Source organism: Pinus tabuliformis, chromosome J, assembly GCF_031772625.1.
Source record: "Pinus tabuliformis cultivar Carrire ecotype Pingquan chromosome J, CPIR1, whole genome shotgun sequence".
In the NCBI taxonomy this organism is placed as follows: domain Eukaryota; kingdom Viridiplantae; phylum Streptophyta; class Pinopsida; order Pinales; family Pinaceae; genus Pinus; species Pinus tabuliformis.
Window position 1 is genome coordinate 1,136,168,243 of NC_142295.1, and position 19,274 is coordinate 1,136,187,516.

General features: G+C 38.5%; 1 protein-coding gene across 4 annotated transcripts in view; it reads right to left on the reverse strand.

Moving 5' to 3' along the window:
• The window catches only part of LOC149231085 (large ribosomal subunit protein eL20z-like), a 177,542-nt gene that overhangs the window by 102,234 nt on the left and 56,034 nt on the right, over nt 1–19,274 (reverse strand). Inside the window, exons 1-2 of one of the 4 annotated variants that reach the window (XM_089379116.1) lie at nt 5,355–5,739; nt 5,019–5,124 (exon numbers count right to left, since the gene is read on the reverse strand). The exons of 2 other annotated variants lie outside the window; for them this stretch is intronic. In XM_089379116.1, the coding sequence (XP_089235242.1) occupies nt 5,019–5,124; nt 5,355–5,538 (290 nt within the window). In that variant the 5' untranslated portion in view covers nt 5,539–5,739. Of the gene's footprint in view, nt 1–5,018; nt 5,125–5,354; nt 5,740–19,274 lie in introns of those variants that run through there. One more of the 4 variants, XM_089379119.1, reaches the window with a different exon arrangement.

Here is a 19,274-nt window from a genome sequence, read left to right on the forward strand (position 1 = left end):
CATTATGACACAGATTTGGCACTATGCCACAGGTGTTGTCCTTTATGGCAACTTACTCAGATGACAGATCACAATTCAAACTCACAGAATGAAGAAAGAGAGGTATACGCAGGTTCCCCATTGACCAAGCCGCGTGTACACGCGGGTTAACAGACCAAAATGAGCGTATAACGTACACACGCACTTTCACAGAAGGAAAGACGCGTACATGTTGGAAAACTAAGTTTTGGTCTGTGGTATTTGTTCCATGGTATTTTGATCCATGGTATTGGTCCAAGGTATCTGGTCCAAAGTGTTGACCCCAGGTATTTGGTCCAAGGTATTGGTCCTAAATGGTTTTAGTCCATGGTATTGAGTAAGGCCTAAGACTATAAAAGAAGGAGAAGATCGTTAGGCAAAGGTAACTCAAGTATTGAATATCTGATGAAGAGCAAGATCTAGTATACATGTTATTGGGTTATGGTGCATAGCTGGATCTGAACCAAGGATGAACCTTAGCGCTTGATGAAGGATAAGATCTAATGATGGGTCAAGATCTTAAGGCTTGAAGTGAAGTATCTTTGTGTGGTTTTAATCATTTATCTAAATAACTGGCGCATGTTGTAATCTGTAAATATGATGATCTAGGTATAACTGAAGTCTAGAATTGTTGTAAAGTTTAAATCATCATTTACAGATCTGTACGCAGGTTCACTTTAGAAAATGCGCGTATATACGCTGGTTCTGCATATCAAAACAGCGTATACATCTTAAATTTGATTTACAGATCTGTATGGAGGTTCGCCTTGAGAACAGGGCATATGCATGTAGGTTCGACACATGGAAGTAGTGTATACCTCATAAAATATGTTTTAGCTGCTTCTGTTTGTTGTTGCAGTGTTCTGGGTTCTGGCTTGGGTTCTGGTTACAGCATTCTGAAAAGTGATTGATTGATTTAGTTGTGGTTGGTGCAAAGGAGATTGGTTGATGCAAATATATTTGATATTTGAATGATGTTATTGATGGATCCAGTCTACAAATTTATGAAACGTGGTCCCTGGAAGAAAAGAGAAGGTTGTAGCCTTCTGTAGGTCAGCACCTACGTACTAGTAAACATATCAGCTAGTACAAGAGCTAGGGGGTTGTAGCTCCCTTCCAAGAGAAGCTGGAGAACAAGAGAAAGTTGTAGCCTTCTGCAGGTAGAAGCCTGCGTACTAGTATAAGACTGCACCAGTACAAAAATTGTAAAAAGAAGTTTCTTATTAAAAAGAAGATAGAGACGCTTGCAGCAGGTGGTTTTCACCCACATTGAGTTTCCACCTTATATCTTGTGTTCATGTGTGTGATTGTCTGTTCTGTTTTTAGTGCACCTGGTTACTGTTTATATGGTTCTGATACACTAATTAAAGATCAACATATGATGAATTAACTGAATCATAAGTTTGCAGGATATACGCTAATTGCCTTAAATACAATTGCATATACACGCAAGTTCCATTAACTAAAGTAGCGTATATAAATCTAATTATGGAAATGAAAAATTATGACTTGCTAACACTGATTCACCCCCCCTCTCAGTATTATTTCCAACATTAAATCCTAATATATATATATATATATCGTGTCTCCCCATTTCCAAAATTTAGGGAGTCATGTTTCGTTCCCCGTGCTCGTTTCGGAAACTCATACCCGTTTCCCTGTTTCATGCAACTTAGACTGCATCTTATGGTGAGCTAAAAATCACTATTTTACTTTGGCAAATTGTTGGGCATCTCACTGATCATATCTGGTCACTATTGGCTTGTTATCTCTTGGATCTAAGGCGTTTTTCTTATTGCTGTCATAACTTTCTCATTGTTGTCATAATAGTCACGTATTGCTCATAAAAGGATCATTGGAACATAAAGTGCATGAGTGTTTTCATTTTATGGTTATTTGTTCTTAGCATTTATATTGAGAAAGTGGCTAACATTGTGTTTTCCTTGTGAGTTTATGTGCTATAAGAATTCATTTCATATCTAATAGACTCACTCACTAAAGCACATAAATCATAAATCATCTTGGTGACAAGTCTTTTGGCATATTAGTATCTTGTAAATCCGATTGAGTTTCCCTTAATAATTGGCATTGAGTAATAAGATCACACATAATCTTGTTTGGAAATATCTTTGGTAATTGTGATTGGCATCTTATATCTTTGTGACTAATTGATAAGTGGATAAATTGCTCTAAGTTCTTGTCAAGAATTGGTTAAGCATCTTGTGGATCGATCTATAGTTGAAGCTTGCACTTGTATCTTTAAGCACTTATCTTATTTAAGATTGTTATCTCATCATTGTTAAGTACTCATGCTATAATATAACTCACATTAAGTACTCAAATAACACAAACTAATCTTAACTCAAGATAATTTCACTCATAATCATTGCACAAGCACCCTAGGACTTATTTTGCATTAATAACTTACCTCTAAGCATAAGCTTGGTTGATAGACTCTTAGGGCAACCCTTTTCCAATTAGCTTGAGGAATTCAGCCCTTCTTAGTGGTTCACACAGTGATCTTGCAGTCATCAGAGCCATAGTCTCTGCAGCGTCGGAGGCACTAGGTGGTTGGAACACAAGGGGGGTATCATTAACCAAGCCACTGCCTGCTTCCCGTTGGCTTCCATCTCACAACCCACTCTAAAGGTTGTTACTCAAAATAGTTAAGGGAGAGGTTCAACTTAGACTACGCATTTAATCTAAAATTTACCATCCTTGCATCACACCTAGTTCTTAAGACTTGCATCTCATATAGGTTAGTATATCATATTAAGCAACGGGTGTCCATTTGGTTACTTAGCATTAATTTACATTAAGCAAGAATTGTGACTCCATAAAGCACTGATCTCATACTTAAAATCTAATCTAATCATTAATCTTGCTAAATTCTACCGAGTAGCTAGGCCACTCATCCATGTCTTCCAAACAAGTTGGTTCCCAACTTGTTTTCCTCCACTTCATTTCCATAGGGACTACCCCATAGCCTGTTGTTGGGAGACAGCTAGAACAAAGTGAGCGGGGATCATAGTAACATCCCCTGCCCTGAGCGATTGTCGCAGTGCCTATATAATCCCGGCGACAACAATACCTACTCTACAACAGTCACACCCACAAGTACAAATGTGCACACCTTAGCATCCAAGCAATCATTGCTCACAAAGGTATGTCTCTCTCCAAGCAATCACCAAATAATCTATAACTCGTCCTACTAATGATGAACATACAAGGAGAATACAACAAACCAACTTGGTTTACACCACAAAACCAAGCCATTGCCTCTTCCCTTATGCTAGGGGTCCAAAAGGACAAGAAACATAACCCTAAAACACTACTTCCTATTGAACTCTAAAATCACTTCAAAACAAAGAAGACAACAATAGCAACCTATCAAAACACCAACATCCCTAAATTCAGCGTCACAAGACATAATCTCTTGGCACCATATCAAGAGTTGTCCATGAAATCATGTAAAGATAATTAAACCTCCAACAAGACCAAAACAAGTGGATTGGATCTATCAAAAGAACAACATAAAATTAGCATACATCTCAAATCCCTTATCTTGAAATACCAAGCTCATGGTAAAAGGAACAAAAGGAATAAGAAGCTCTAAAGGGTTATCATCTACAATGAGAGTGAGAAATCCCTCTCATACACCTCAAACCCTCCAACAACTGAAGTAGCAACCTCAACAAGGTCACCTCCCTCATTCTAAAGAGAATTCAGGAGCAAGAGTATCATCATAATCAACAGCCCTGCACAAGAAAATTCAACAACCTTATCACTAGTACTCATTACTATTCTCATCAGTTGGAAGCTTGGAATCAATCATCAATTCCACCACCATAGGTTTTGAATCTGACTCCAAGTTAATTCTTCTTCAATAACAACTTCTCAAAGACGAGAATACACAAATGAAGAATACAGTATGAAAAATCCACTCTCCAAGATCACGTAAAAAGTACAAATCACAAGATCACCAATAACTTACTATCACACTAAATACCACATCCATAATTAAAATCTCCACAACCATACAAGATGCACAATACTATCCCCAAGGTACAACGTTGGAAGCTCCTTCCATCTATGACAATCACTAAAATTAAGCAAGGTCACCACTCCTATAAACCCTTGAGTCACAATTCAACCAAAACAAATCAACAAATAATTATCAATCTATTACAAAATTAATCAACCTTATCTTGAGCTCCAAAACTTAGCAGGCAATGAGACAGATATATATGTCTATCACAAGCAACAATCCACTCCAAACATTCACATTGACTGAAGCAAGTCATCCACCCATCTAAGATCCTCCTAGGCATTACACCCACTAGCATATAGGTCACATACAAACCATCAATGAAGTAGATCTTCCACCTATCATACACTTATCAATGGTGAAAACACACACCATCTACCAAAACAATTTAGCCACATATGACAAATCCTCCAGAGCATCGCAGCAATTGAAAATAATTCCATGCCATCCATAAATAAGGTTGAACACACGGTATCAATTGGAACAAATAAGCCATCCATCGGAAGTCCTCTAGGCCATCTCACCAGCTGAAAATGAATCCATACTAGTGATCAATAAACTAGAACAACAACCTACACAGGTGAGAACACACTCACATCCATGAGAACAAAAATCAGCCACCTCGATTTCAGTCTTATAATCCTACAATCCCCATCAGACAGGATGTAGAAGACCAACGATACATTATTTTATTTCATATAGTGTTGAAATGCTAAAAAAAATGTTACACGTATAGTGGTCTGGCACGGTCGTATGACATGAATTTCAAAGGGACGAGACGACGGGCATAAGTCTCAGACAATTGAGGGGAATAGATGCCCCTTAAACTGGACACCTATGCCGAAAAAAGTCCACACTTTGCCGTGCAGCACCCGGTACATAACTAAAAATACATATATTAAATTTTCAGAAGTACAATAGAAATATCTAAATAGTTGAATTGAATACTTACAGAGCCCACCCGAGACCAAGGCCACAACATGGAAGCCGTCGTTCTCGCACAATGTCGGCCTCGACAACAGGTGGATAGACTTCAGGACTCGGAATACCTATCCCCCCTCCCCAATAAAAAAAATTACAGATCTTTGTTAAAAAATTGAAAAGATATAAACCCTAACATCTACTCAAAAATATCTTGGAAAATAAACTAGAAAATCACATAGAACAGGATCTCAATGAGGTCCCCTCCCCCGCTCGTTGCTCTGTTAAAGATCAAACTCGATAACTACTTTAATGCATCAATTCTCAAAATAACATAACAAAGACTATAAAAAGCGATTTACAGTACCTGGAACGGCCTGATAACCGTGTGGGTAGTAGGTTTCAGGTCCAGCTGCGCCAGGAGGAGGCACCGGCTGCGGAATTCCCATAACAGGCTGCTGCGGGTAGCTGGCATCGCCCTGAAATGTCCCATAATATGCCTGCCCTGCAACCACCCTCGTATTCTCATCGGATCGCGAATCACCCTTCATCTTCAAGGGAAGCGGAGTTCAAACCTCAAATGTCTGTGCCTAATTATAGAGAATCTTTGGTTATAAATCGGGCGAATTTCGAACCTTGAACCTCTAAGTCAATTATCAAATACTTAGAGATGCGGCTGGAAAACAGGTTAGGACATAATTATTGGCATCTTCCTATTAATGCGCGCCGCGACCTTGCGCCGAATGGCTGGTATAAGAGATTTAGCCACGTCATTAACCTACGATGTCAGCGAATATAAATCCATATAAAATTGACACATCACTTCATTACCATATAAGTTCATAGGGGTTTTTGGTTTTTAAGGATAATGTTTAATATTGTGAATGATGATAAGTTTGAATTTTAAGAAAAAGCAAAGAATTATTAGATTTTTATAAAAGTTAATCTTTGTGTTTAAAATCTAAATTATTAAGAAAAGTGTTTTAAGAATTATTAGACTTTTTTAATTTATATTTGTATTTAAATAATATTAAAAAATTGTTCTTAAATTAGAATTTTGACGAGTTAAAAAGTTGGGAAAGTTGTTTAAGGTTTTAGCTTAAGTTATAGTATTCCGTACTATAATATTGTCTTGAGCTCAAAGTGCCATGACTTTACATTATATTGTTTTTTTATGTAATTTTAACCAAACCTTCTTTTTTTTTTTTTTTTAACCAAAGTTTCAAGAAAATGTTTAATATTTCTATTTTTTTATAACCAAAGTTTCAAGAAAATACTTAATATTTTTATTTTTCCATAAATTCAAAAATAGTTTTATAATTTAAAAAAAAAAAAATAATAATAAATAATAAATAAAAATAAAAAATTCTAATTTTCGATTCGGTGAGGTAGCTTTGATGGGACATAATTCCGCTAATGGAAGGTGTTTAAAAAAAAAAAAAAAATGTGAGTGGTCATTCCATCGGTGAGTGTCTCTAACACTGACACTGACATTTTTATGCTATTGTTCTAACCAATGATGCCAGAACTGAAACGGTTGTGGGTCCTTTACATTACATAGGCGAAGGGGGTGCAGGGTGCGTTCTATGTGTCCAGATGTGTCCAAAGTTTTACTACTGATACCACTTCAGCGCTTTGTGGAGCTTTGGTTGTGTGGAAAACTACTTGAGCTAATACCAATTAAAGTTAAACTATTAATGGATGGTAAATCACAAGAAATTATCCTAAATTTGTGCGGAGTGTAGAGCATTCGTCTATAACATTTCTGCCAAGGAGAAGCTCCACACTGTTAATAGCATTATTTGTTCTAATTTTCAATTAAGTTCACACACCAATGTCTTGAGACGCCTTGACCCTTGCTAGGTCATAAGTTGCCTATTATGTGTTGGCTTACATGTTATTGCCACTAGCTTAGGAGTTATAGTGGTAGTGAGTTGGATTCGTCCAAATCCAACTCACTACCACTATAACTCCTAAGCTTATGGTCTTCAGCTCTAAGAACCCAGGTTAGAGGACCGCTCGTCTTCGGCTTTGAGAATAACGGAAGAGTCCCGGGATGACTTGCAACGAGTATAGAGTTGGGAGGCTGAGAAGAGAGTCTGTGTTTTGTAGATTTCGGAGGTCTACATCTTGAATCCCTTCTGTGCCGTTCTGTTTTGGCGAACAAGCCAAGGAGAAGGCCTTTGGTGTTTCTAAACTGAGTTGTGGCGCAAGAGCGGGGAATTTTTGGTTTTTAGGTATTCATTGCGCGGGGGCGAGGTGGCTGCCCTAGCCGCCTCTGCCCCCGAACCAATGTTGCACGAAGCGGGGACAAAGCGGGGACGTTTTTTGGAAGCGGGGACGGCGAAGCGTCATTTTCCAAAAATCTAGGAAGCGAAGCGTCTGCTATATATATATATATATATATATATATATATATATATATATATATGCATTTATACTCAAAACAAACATCCCAAATACCATATTAGTTGTAGAAGACATGAAAACATGCATATTTTTGCATAAATCAAGATAGATATAACATCCATTGTACATTAATGATTAATTATTCAAGCATCAACCATTTAGATGTATCAACCATCTAGAATCTAGATTCTTCTCCTCTTGTCTAGCCTTTGCCTCTACCTTGATTGTCTAGGGATATTAGCCAACATTGCCCAATTTTGATCAAACTACCTAATTCAAGACTTAAAATATGGTAGAAAAAGCTTAACATGCTTGATCAATGATTTTGACTTGATTGAAAGGTAATTTTTTGCTAAGGGCGTGCCCCGTGACAAAGGAGTTCAACAATTAACACCACCAACACTAGGGTACATATAGCGTTTGGTGCTCTTGATTAAATGCTAATCGCATGCCTTCATACTTGATATAATCTAATGAAATGCCACAATCACATTGATCCTGAATTCTTGAAAACTGTTAAGTCTGCTGAATTTTGAATAGGATATGAAATTCTATTTTCTCCATATGAAGTCCAATGAGGCTGGAACCACTCTCAAACATCCTGAGTCATTTCATGGTAATGTTAAAAATTTAAGTAAAAGCATGAAAATGAAAAATAAAGGAGAATGTCACTTTTACTTTAAGAATTTAACATTACCATGAGGGAGCATCTGCTATATTTATATTTTTTTTGCCTTCATTCCTCACCCTAACCCAAGGTGGACCCACCCCCAACAAGCAAACTCACAAAAAAAAAAAACCGATTTTCTAAACACTTTTCCAGAATCGTCGAAACGTATGGGAAGCGTACACTTCGCCCTCCGAAGCGCCACGCTTCGTACTGCCGAAGCATCATACGAAGCGCCATGCTTCGTATTGTCGAAGCGTCGTACGAAGTGCGCTTCCGAGCCACGCTTCGGAAAATTCCAGGAAGCGGCAAAATCAGGCGGAAGCGCGCTTCCGCCGAAGCTTCCTAGACGCTTCCGCACGGGACGCGCTTCCGAGCTTGGAACCGGGGGGGGGGCGCTTCGTGTAACATTGCCCCGGACTCGCCTCTGCTCTGGTTGGGTCCAAATGGGTTCCTTTGTTGCGGCAGATTGTGTTGTTTTTGGTCGCTCGCTGGCTTATCCACTGCGGTTATTTGGAGCGTTGAAGAAACTGGGGTGTGGAGGTGACTGTCTCTGCATTGTTTCGTGTCGCTTCATCATGGTTGGGTTCGCTAGGGTTTCTGCAGGTTGTTGAGGAAGTATGGGCCAGTTTTGTTTCTACCTCTGGTTTCGTCTGATTCAAGAGGAGAGTTTGAAGGGACGGGGGAGGAGTGGCTACCCTGGCTGCTCTCTACCTCATTTCGTGCCTCTCCTACTTGTTTGGGCAGCCAGATCTAGAGCTTACCGTTCTCGTTTTCCCTCCTCAGGAGTTTTTATTTGTTTTTTTTTGTAATGGGTTTGGGTATCCTCTACAGGTTTGTTTTGGGCACTGTTTCTGCAGACTTGCTGGGTTATACATACCCATTTGCTTGCTACCTTGTCTGAGGGCTTTTCCGGAATACTTCATTGGAGTATTGTTTTGTAAGTGGCTTTGCCCACACTTCTACATATGCTTTTAGCATCTACAACATGTAATTTTCTGAAATTAATGAAAATGACGAAATTTATCCACGAAAAAAAAAAAAAAAAAAAAACAAAAAAAACAAAACAAAACAAAACAAAAAAACAAAAAAACAAAAAAAAATACTCCTAAGCTTATATATATAGGAATTAGTGATTGGTTGGGATTACTTGGACAAGGCCTAGGTTCAAAGCCAACTCACTACCACTATAACTCCTAAGCTAGTGGCAATAACATGTAAGCCAACACATAACAGACAACTTATATATATATATATAGTTTGGTGTTGTGACAAATATTTTGAAATTAAAGATTTAATGTGGATATATGTAAGACATTTCAAGAAAGTATTTTCCATTTTCCACTGGCTTAGTGTCACAAAGATGACAAAAAAATTTAACCCATAATTTTTTGGGAATTGTTTAACATCATATTTTATTATGGAACTCATATTTTATTCTTATTTTAACAATGTTGATTTGCTTTGTTATGTTATTCAAAGTAAATAAATACTTTTGATTTTCTAGATTAAGATTGATGAGCTCCATGCGGTATCTTAATTTTCTTTTGTCCTCTAATTCTTTATCACACCATAATTTCTACTTATATTTAAATGTAATAATATTATCAATAGTGTTGTTATTTTACATACTGACATCTTTCTTTATTCCCTAATGATTTAGCTAAGACTTGGTATCTTTATGTTATCCCCACTTGAATCGCAAGGGATTTTGGCTAGAGCTCAAAGCAATCTTGGGAAGCGTGTTGTCTTCTATGTTGTTTCTCTTAAAATAATAATAATAATAATATCCATTTTTAAAGTCACAACCAAGCCAGACACCAAATTGGTGTATGAGACCCCCTTGTTTGTGGGACAAGGAACCCACCTCCACGCAGCGATTTGACTGCTAAGTCTACGAAGGCATACATACTCTACCCCCCTCTGGTTTTGAACCTATGACCTCTTAGGAGGAAACACATGCTCTTAACCATTAGTTGGTCTCTATTCATAATCATGTTCTCAATCAAACAAATACTTATTTCTTTGAGGAGGATAGGCTAGGGTGTATGCCTTTAATTTTGAGATTATAAATTATCAAACACTTTTAGATTTGTTCTACTTTCTCCATGATTCTCTAGAGATATTACAACCCTAAACTTCACAACTTATAATATAAATGTGTTGCCATTATGATGCATGTGTTGTCCTTGATGGCAACTCACTTGTATATGGTAACTAGATGAATCTACAGGACAGATATCAGAGATGACAGGTGATGGAACACAAAGTAATCAAAGGTGATAGAATGATGGAACACAGGTATAAACAGGTTGTGATAGAATACATGGCAGTTGTGTTTATAGTTGTGACCAAATGCAGGGCAGTTCAGAGGAATCAGTTCAGAAGTGATATATGATGACAACTCACATTGTTCAAAAGTAACAGAGTAATGGCACAAAAGAACAGGATGGTGGAACAAAGGATTACAGATCAAAATCAAGCGGTTGGAGAAAAAGAATGTTTAATTTGGTTTAAGTTGTATACGCGGGTTCACCTAGTCCAAGTAGTGTATACAAATGGGTTCACAAAACAAAAGGATCGTATACGTATGCACGCACTTTCACAAGAGGAAAAGTGTGTATGAGATGGAAAATTAAGGTTAATGTATATCAAGGCTCCATACCATGGTATTAGCTCACAATATTGAGCGGAATAACAGTTACTTGATCCCATCTAAGAATACCACAGGTTCTAAATGTTGTTTTGGTCCGAGGTATTGAAAAAGGCTCTAAGTATATAAGGAGGTGAAGATCAAAGTGTAAAGGAGGGCAAGTAATGAATATCCAATGAAGAGTTAGATCAAAAGAAAATATGCATGTTATGGGTTTCTGGTGCTTTGCTTGATTTGAACAAAATATGCACCTGAGTGCTTGATGATGTATGAGATCTAATGATGGATCATGATCATAAGACCTAAAATGACTTATCATTGTATAATCTGATAATTGTTGGGCTAGATCTGAATGTTATCGCATGTTTTATCCTTTATATGTTATGATTTGGGTATGTTTGAAGTCTGGAATAGTTGCGAAGTTATAAATTATTATTTGCAGATCTATACGTTGGTTCGCCTTGGTGAAGGCGCGTATACACACTGGTTCGGCTCTTCCAAGTAGCGTGTGCAAAAGAAAAGTTTGTTGTTCAGAGATGACTGATCTATCTGATTAGTGTTGTTGTTTTATTGTTGTCTGTCAATGATATCTTCATTAGATCTGAAAGTAGAACTGACTGTATAAGGAGATTGAGTCTGATTGATTGATTGATTGAGTGAGAAGGGTGATCTTTGTTGCTATCTGTTTAGAACTCTGTAATTTGATAGTAGATCTTCAGAATGTTACTGGTTGGTACAGTTTTTGGTTCATAAGTTTTATGATTCAGTATGTTTAGAGGTATACGCAGGTTGGGTTAAAGGAAGTTACGTATACATGCAGGTTGGCTTCATTGAAGTAGCGTATACAATCTGACATATGATTTTTGAGGTTGTGTTGGTTCTGGTTGTTGATGCAGTGTTCTAGGTGCAGATTTGTGTACTAGTTACAGTGATCTGTATGTTCAAGTTGATTGGTTGAATTTTCACTGAGTATCGGTTGATTGAGTTTTTCAGTGATTGATTTATTCAGTTTTTGATGATTGGGTTTCAGTTATATCAGATATTGATGATTAGGTTTCAGTGATATCAGATATGATGATTGGGTTTTAGTGATTGATTGATGCAAATGTATTTGATGGTTGTATTGTAGTGGTGATTGATTTTGAGCTTCAATGTTACTGAGGGGTCCAACATGAAAATTTGATGAAACGTGGCCTTACATATTGTGTTGTTGTGTACCAGGAGTATCCAATCTGAAAATTTATGAAACGTGGTCCTTGGAAGAAGAGTGAAGGTAGTAGCCTTTATTAGGCCGATGCCTACGTACTGGTAAACATATCAACCAGTACAAGAGCTAGGGGGTTGGAGCTCCCTTCCAATAGAAGCTGGAGAACGAGAAAAGGTTATAGCGTTCTGCAGGTGGGTGCCTGCGTACTAGTATGAGTCTGCCCCAGTACAAGATTGTAAACAAATTATTCTTTATATTGAAAAGAAGACAGAGACAACAACAGCAGCTACTTTTTCTCCCGCATTGAGTTTCCACCTTAAATCTTGGTGTTCATGTGTGATGGTTTATTTATTACATCACATGGTTAATGTTTATATAATGGTTAATAAAGTACTAATGCACTAGCTAAAGATAAACATATGATGGATTAACTTAACTATAAGTTCACTGGATATACGCTAATTGGCTTAAGAACAGTCACGTGCACACGCAAGTTCGATTCAGTGAAGTCGCGTATAGAAGTCTGAATATGAAATGTAAAAAGTTATTGATTTGTAAATATTGATTCAACCACGCTCCCCCCCCCAACTCCCTCAGTATTTTCCCCAACAAAATGTAGTAACGGGAGTTTCAAAGAGGCGTTTTTTCTTATTGCTATAAGAACAATATCATTAGCATAAAGGTCCACCAATTTACAATTGTTTTCAAGTTCATAGTAAGCTTTCCACCCTTCATTTATCATTTTCTTAGTATTATAATTATAGTTATGTTTGTGATGGAGGTTGATTCCAAGATATTTATATGAAATCACTTCCTCCAAGTAATTTTTATCACGAGTGGTATTTTTAGATTTAATTACCATAACCTTGTTTTGTTAATGTCAATAGTCATACATGTACTAGAGCATAAATCCTTAAGGAATTTCAGTTGCTTGCTTACGTCTTATGGACTCATCGGTATAAGCACAATATCATTAGTGTAGAAAAGAAGGATGATGACTATGCTAGTGAGAGACAGGCCTACACAATTGGCGTCTTCCAAGGGATCCTCTAACTTATCAATTTATATGCCCAGAAGGATGAAGGGCAAGGGACAGCCTTGCTTAACTTCTATATTACAATTAAATTATTTTAACCATTCTTCAATATTCCTAAACTTAGCAATAACATTCATGTACAAATCAACGATGTTTAACTCAAAAAAAACTTTTAATTCTTCTAGCTTATTCAAAAATTTATGTAATAGCCCTCGTCAAAATTCCATGTAATAAAGTTAATAAAGACAAAATAATAACCAAAGTCATAGGACACTGATTCCAAGCTGAATGTTCGACAAAATATCCTAGTGTCAGTGTTCATTTGGTTTATTATGGCTAAGGAAATTGGCAAAGCCAATGGCAAAGGCTTTAGACAGGCAAAGTGGCATTAATTGGCATTTTATTTATGAAAATAATAGAAATTAGGAGAAAAAGAAGGTGAAATGTCACATGTTGCATGTGAGGAAGAAAATGAAGGAAAATAATGGAAATTGAAGAAAATAAAGGCATCATTAATAAAAAGGCTTATGAGGATCAGTTCACAACCTTTTGTCAGTTCAAATTTGGAGCTCTCTCTCTCTCACACACACACGCACACATACACTTGGACACTTAGGGTATTCTTGAAGCACTCTAGCATTGGAGGAAAGAAGGCAAAAGCAGGACAAGAAAGCACGATGAAGCAAGCAAGGAAGAGCAAGATCAAGAGGCTACAGTGGGATTTATTATAGGTATCGAGTTGCATGTATGGTTTCCTTGCTACTTTTGGCATGCATGGTACATGCATGTGTGCTTTTTGTTCTCTTTTTTTCATTGGCATGGTTTTGCCATGTGTGGCAGTATTTTTTCATCCATGCCTTACCATTTCCGGATAGCCATGGTGTGGTGGGGTTCTCTTGTTTTGGTGGAGATGGATTGTCGAATGGATTGGAAGTTGAGTGGGGTGGTCTCAGGATTAATCATAAGACCTAGGAACCCCGGGGTGGGATATACGGTAAAGCCTAGTTGTGAAGACCCTTTATTGAGCTTAGGAATCCCTTGATCGGTAATTATGGGATACACGGTAAAACCTAGAGAGTGGAGACCTTGTAGGCCTAAGAATCCCTTAATCTTTAATGGCGAGATACATGGTAAATCCAAGAGGTGGACACAGACAAATTCCTCACGGTTTAGTTGTTGAGATCTGGAGGCATCCATGCTTGTTTAGGGCTTAGTGATCCGGTGGGATTGCGATAAAGCCTAGTTGTATTGATGAGAGTTCGAGCCTAGGAATCCCTTGGTGGGATATACAGTAAATTTTAAGGAAGCCCTAGTTAGTTTTGTTGTGAGTCCCGCATTCATGCTTGGAATATGGCACAAGGGTGATTGCCTAAAAGAAAGATTTGGTTCGGCCCAATCTATGGTCAGGTGGTTCGTGGAAGTCGTTGACTTGGTTGGCTTATGTATACATTAATAAGAATTCATTTTCCTATGGTATTTCATGTGTAAATGTGCTAATATGTGGGTTTTATGGTTGTTCTACTCTTGTTATTGTGTTGGTTATAAGAATGGTTTATGACAGACTTTGGTTATGGCTCTCCTCATGATTTGATTAGGACAAGAAATGTGAATGAATATATGACCTAATAGATGATAATGCAGTTATCGTGATAAGCATCAATTCTTCTTGACGATTCTCAGATAAGTAAGAGACCCCTATGCTAAGATATGTGGTTAGTGTGAAAAATTGGTTACACATTTCCTACTACAACAAACTGATAATATTTCACCTACTTATTAAATTACTTGAACAAGTTACTTGTAGTTTTCTACGGCAAATACCAAAATACATACACTGCAAACTACACAAAGTAAAATATTGCGAAAACTAAATATTGCACTAGAGAGAAATAAACACACACATCAACACAGTTGTTTTGGACAATATCCCTGGAAAAAACCCAATCTGGAAAAACCGGTGAAACTGCTGAGGGTTTTAATTATTATGCAGTGGTAAATCTGAGTAGAAACAGTTGGATACCCAAACTAGCTATCTGATACAGAGAAATGTTGGCAAAGACTTAGTGAGAAAAGTCTCACACTGATTCAGGAGATCCGACACTAATCAGGAGTTGGATGGTTGGCCCCACGCTTCTTATGCGCAACTTCTGCATCAATCGTACATAGCTCTGCGTCACAATTGTTGGGATCTGCGTCACCTCCTCTGTTGATCTCCTGTTGTTTGGAAATTCCACCTTCTGGCCCTCCAATCTCACACCCCGACTTCTGACACTGGATCTCGACTTTCCCAGCTAGATTTAGAACTCCCTCTGAAGCTCCACATGACACTACGCTATCTCACTGAATTGCTCTATGCCCTCCCTACTTTGCACTCTCCGGATATGGAAAAACTCTCCTCTGGACTACTGTCCCTGCTCCTCATTGCAAAAATACCACTCGATCTTACTCCGACAACTCAATGTTGATGCTCTTGAGAAATTCGATCTCTTATCTCCCATTCAATGTGTTCTCCGAGTGCCTATTAAGCTCCTTATAATCTCTCGTTGGAGCTCCAACGATTAAGATTAAAACATAATCAACTGCTAAGATTAACTGGGAGTTGATCCTCATCTTCTTCTAGAAGATTCACACCTGATTTAATTAATACCCTTTAATTAACCAGATTTCCTAAGTTTAGACTTAGGGAACCATTTAAATAAGTTAATTATTTTAATTAAATCATCTCTAGGTGGAATTTTCCCAAATAATTCTAGGTATTAAAGAATGCATGTGTCTTAGCCTTTGCAAAATCTCGAGGCAATTGCACATCCGATGCTACAGAAATCAACAGTTATGACATATAGATTACATGTTTATGATATGTTTGGCGAAATGAATATCATGGCTAGTAAGGTTCAGGTCAAGTCCTTGTACCAATGTTTGCATTAGTTGCTTTAATTCATTATTATTTATCATTTATGGAAGTTTCATGAAGTTTTGGGCAGAGGCCTGAGACCTAGCCCTGAAAAAGTGGAATTAAATCTAGGGTCTCTGGCTCAAAATTGCTTGAAAAAGGCCACAGTCGCATGCATACCTTGTTGTGGGAGCAACAGGAGGGTCTCAGCCACTTGCATGCCTTGTCATGGGAGCGAATGGGGGTCTAGCTCAACAAAATGACAAGTTGTCTCAAGGGTTGGGCACTTGGAAGGGTTGGTTTTTTCCTGAAGGTTTTGTAGCTCCTGAGAAAGGTCAGATTGGTTTTATTTTGTCGGTTCCACTTCCTTAACTGTACATGGGGAGTTAGTGTGGCTGTGAGCAGGTTTCATGCTAGGGTTTGAAGAATACCTGATCAAGCTGTAATCACAGTACCAAATCTAGAGGAGGACAGTGCCAGAGCTGCAGAGCTTCACAGAAGAGGGCAGGTTTTGACCCAACAAATGAAAAACGCGGGGTCCAACAGGACCCCATCTTATAAATAGGCAATCATGCACAAGGATAAAACAGCACTAGACGGGGTGCAAATCTCAGGACCTGAGAAGACAGGAAAGGAGGATCTGACCAATAAAGGAAAGCTAAATGTCGAGGCCAAAGACACCCAGAAACGAAAATAAATCAATGGCAACAATAGTACAGCAGGTAGAGACAGGAAAAACCCTTTTCCAGAGTAGATATCACAAGAGAAGGAGCTTGAGGATGAGCGAACAGGGAAAGAGGAAGATCTGAACCAATGTAAAGCAGAACAGGAAGGAACAACTACAGGTGCCAAAAAGAAAGAGAACTAGGGACATTGCAAGCCTAAAGCCACTAAAAACCTATGGGTAATAATCTTTGACCCAGAACTACAGGCTTACCGAGAACACATGGCAGAACATGTAGTGATCTGCAAGTTTATGGGTTTTTGGCCAACAAAACGAGCCCTGCGCTTGTGGATCAAGCAGCGATGGAAACCTAGAGGGGATGTAAGACTCCACCTAGGGGCCAAAGGATTCTTCACGGTGGTTTTCACCAATCTGGTGACAAGGATCGCCACTTCGATGGAGGCTCGTATTTCTTCGCCTCAGCAGGTCTATACATGATACCTTGGAAGCCCAACTTCGCACTAGAATAGGAAACGTTCAAACAGGTACCTGCCTGGATTCACTTGTTTTCTCTACCAATTGACTACCGGAGACATGCAGCGCTAGAACAGATAGGCAATAAGTTAGGCACCTTCATCAAAGCTTCAGAGGAAACATTACAGAAGAGATACACCTCCTGTGCTAGAATCTGTGTCGAGATGGATGTTTCAGGGGCTCTGCATGAGGGTCTGTGGTTGGAATACAAAGACGAAGTATATTTTCAAGCTATAGACTATGAGCAGATCCCATTTCGCTGCAGGAAATGTCATGAACATGGACATCTGATCAGAGAATGCCCAATGAACAGAACGACAAAGAAACCCAAGGAAAATATAGGGGTAAGAATAAGGAGGCTTTTATTCGACCTCATGCTAGACAGCGAGCAAACAAAAGACAACAAAATAAAGCAAGTACATCCATCAGAAGCACATGCAATGCATTTGAGTTGTTGGAATCAGAGATGGAACCAGAGGAAACCAATCAAGAGCAAGATCCACTGCGAGACAGCCAGACCACAATGACACCAAGGACACAAGACCCCAATTCCAATCCATCAAGCAACATCCCACTTGCTCCTAGACCAACAGAGGGACTGGAAGAAGATTCAGAAATGATGACTAGCGAAATGGGGCTAGAGGATATGGAGCTAAGCGACATTCTAGAACAGGAAGGTATGGATCTACCAAACATGGTAGAACAATGGAAAAAGAAAGGCATAGAACACATATCTGAAGAGGAGGTGAACAGAATCAACACGTTATTCATAGCAAGACAACAAGCAGAAATGGACATGCAAAAAAGAAGCTTGGGAACAGCAAAGGGTCTAGGGGTGAGAGCTCAAGGACTGCATCAAACCACAACCAACCCAAAGCACCGGAAAAAACGAGGAAGAAGAACAAACAATGAAGCATTACAAGAGCTCAGTCAAATGCTCCTCAACTCAGGTAAGATGAAAGCCCTTGAGGCCTTCACACTTACTTCCTAAAAATTTGTTAATTATGAAAGTACTTTCATGGAATGCTAGAGGGCTAAATAGCCTAAAGAAACAACGGTTTTAAGAAAAAGGTCAAAAAGGAACAACCAGATATGATTTTTTTGCAAGAAACTAAATGTTCCAGCAAAATAATGAAAATCATCAGTAAAAAATTGGGAAAAAGAATGGATTGCCTAGAGATAGAAAGCAGTGGAATGGAAGGGGGCTTAGCCACTCTTTGGAATCCTCAGGTACTCCAGCTTATATCTTCTGAAGCTGCTAGATCTCACATCTCAATAGAATTCCAAATGGTAGGGAATCCAGACACCTATCTCTGCACAAATGTCTATGGCCCTTAGAAACTAGAGGCAAAATTGCTAATGCTTAGAAGTCTATCCAACTTGCAGCATAGATATCCCCTAGCAAAAGCAATTTTCGGAGGAGATTTTAATATGATCACTTCGCTCACGGAAAAAAAAAAAAAAAGGAGGCATCAAAACGCTCAATCGGGACACTAAAGCTTTCAAGGGCTTTATCAAATGAGCAAAGCTTGTAGACATCTTCCCCAAGAGCGGTGCATTCACATGGAACAATAAAAGGGGAGGTGATAGGCAAATTGCCTCTAGATTGGACAGGTTCTTAGTTATAGAAACCATCCTTCTGGAAGGGATTACTGTGGATTCGGACATTCTACCAAGTGGAGGATCGGACCACTGGCCCATAATAATGAATGCAGCCATCCTTGGCACCCCAAGGAACAAACCCTTCAGATTTGAAAAGTTTTGGCTCAATCATCTAGAGTTCACATCAAAAATAAAACAGTGGTGGAGCGAACCAATTGGTATAAGGGGAACCAAGATGTACAATCTCCAAGCCAAACTTAAACATATCAAAACCAGGTTAAAATCCTGGAATCAAGAGGTCTTCGGCAACATATTTAAAGAAAAGAAGGTGTTGGAGGATCAATTAGAACATATTCACAAGGAATGGATCCAGGGGAATATCAATCAAGAAACAATGAACACAGAACAGATACTTATGCAGAATTGGCAGGCCAGATGCCAACAGGAGGAAACTCTGTGGAAGCAAAAATCTAGAATTCAGTGGCTTAAAGAAGGTGAAAAGAATACAAAATTCTTTCATCGCTCGGCCATTGATCACAGGAGTGCTAATAAAATATTAAGAATGAAGAATGAACAGGGGACCTCTTTTCAAACCCATCATGAAATATCAACCCTCCTCATA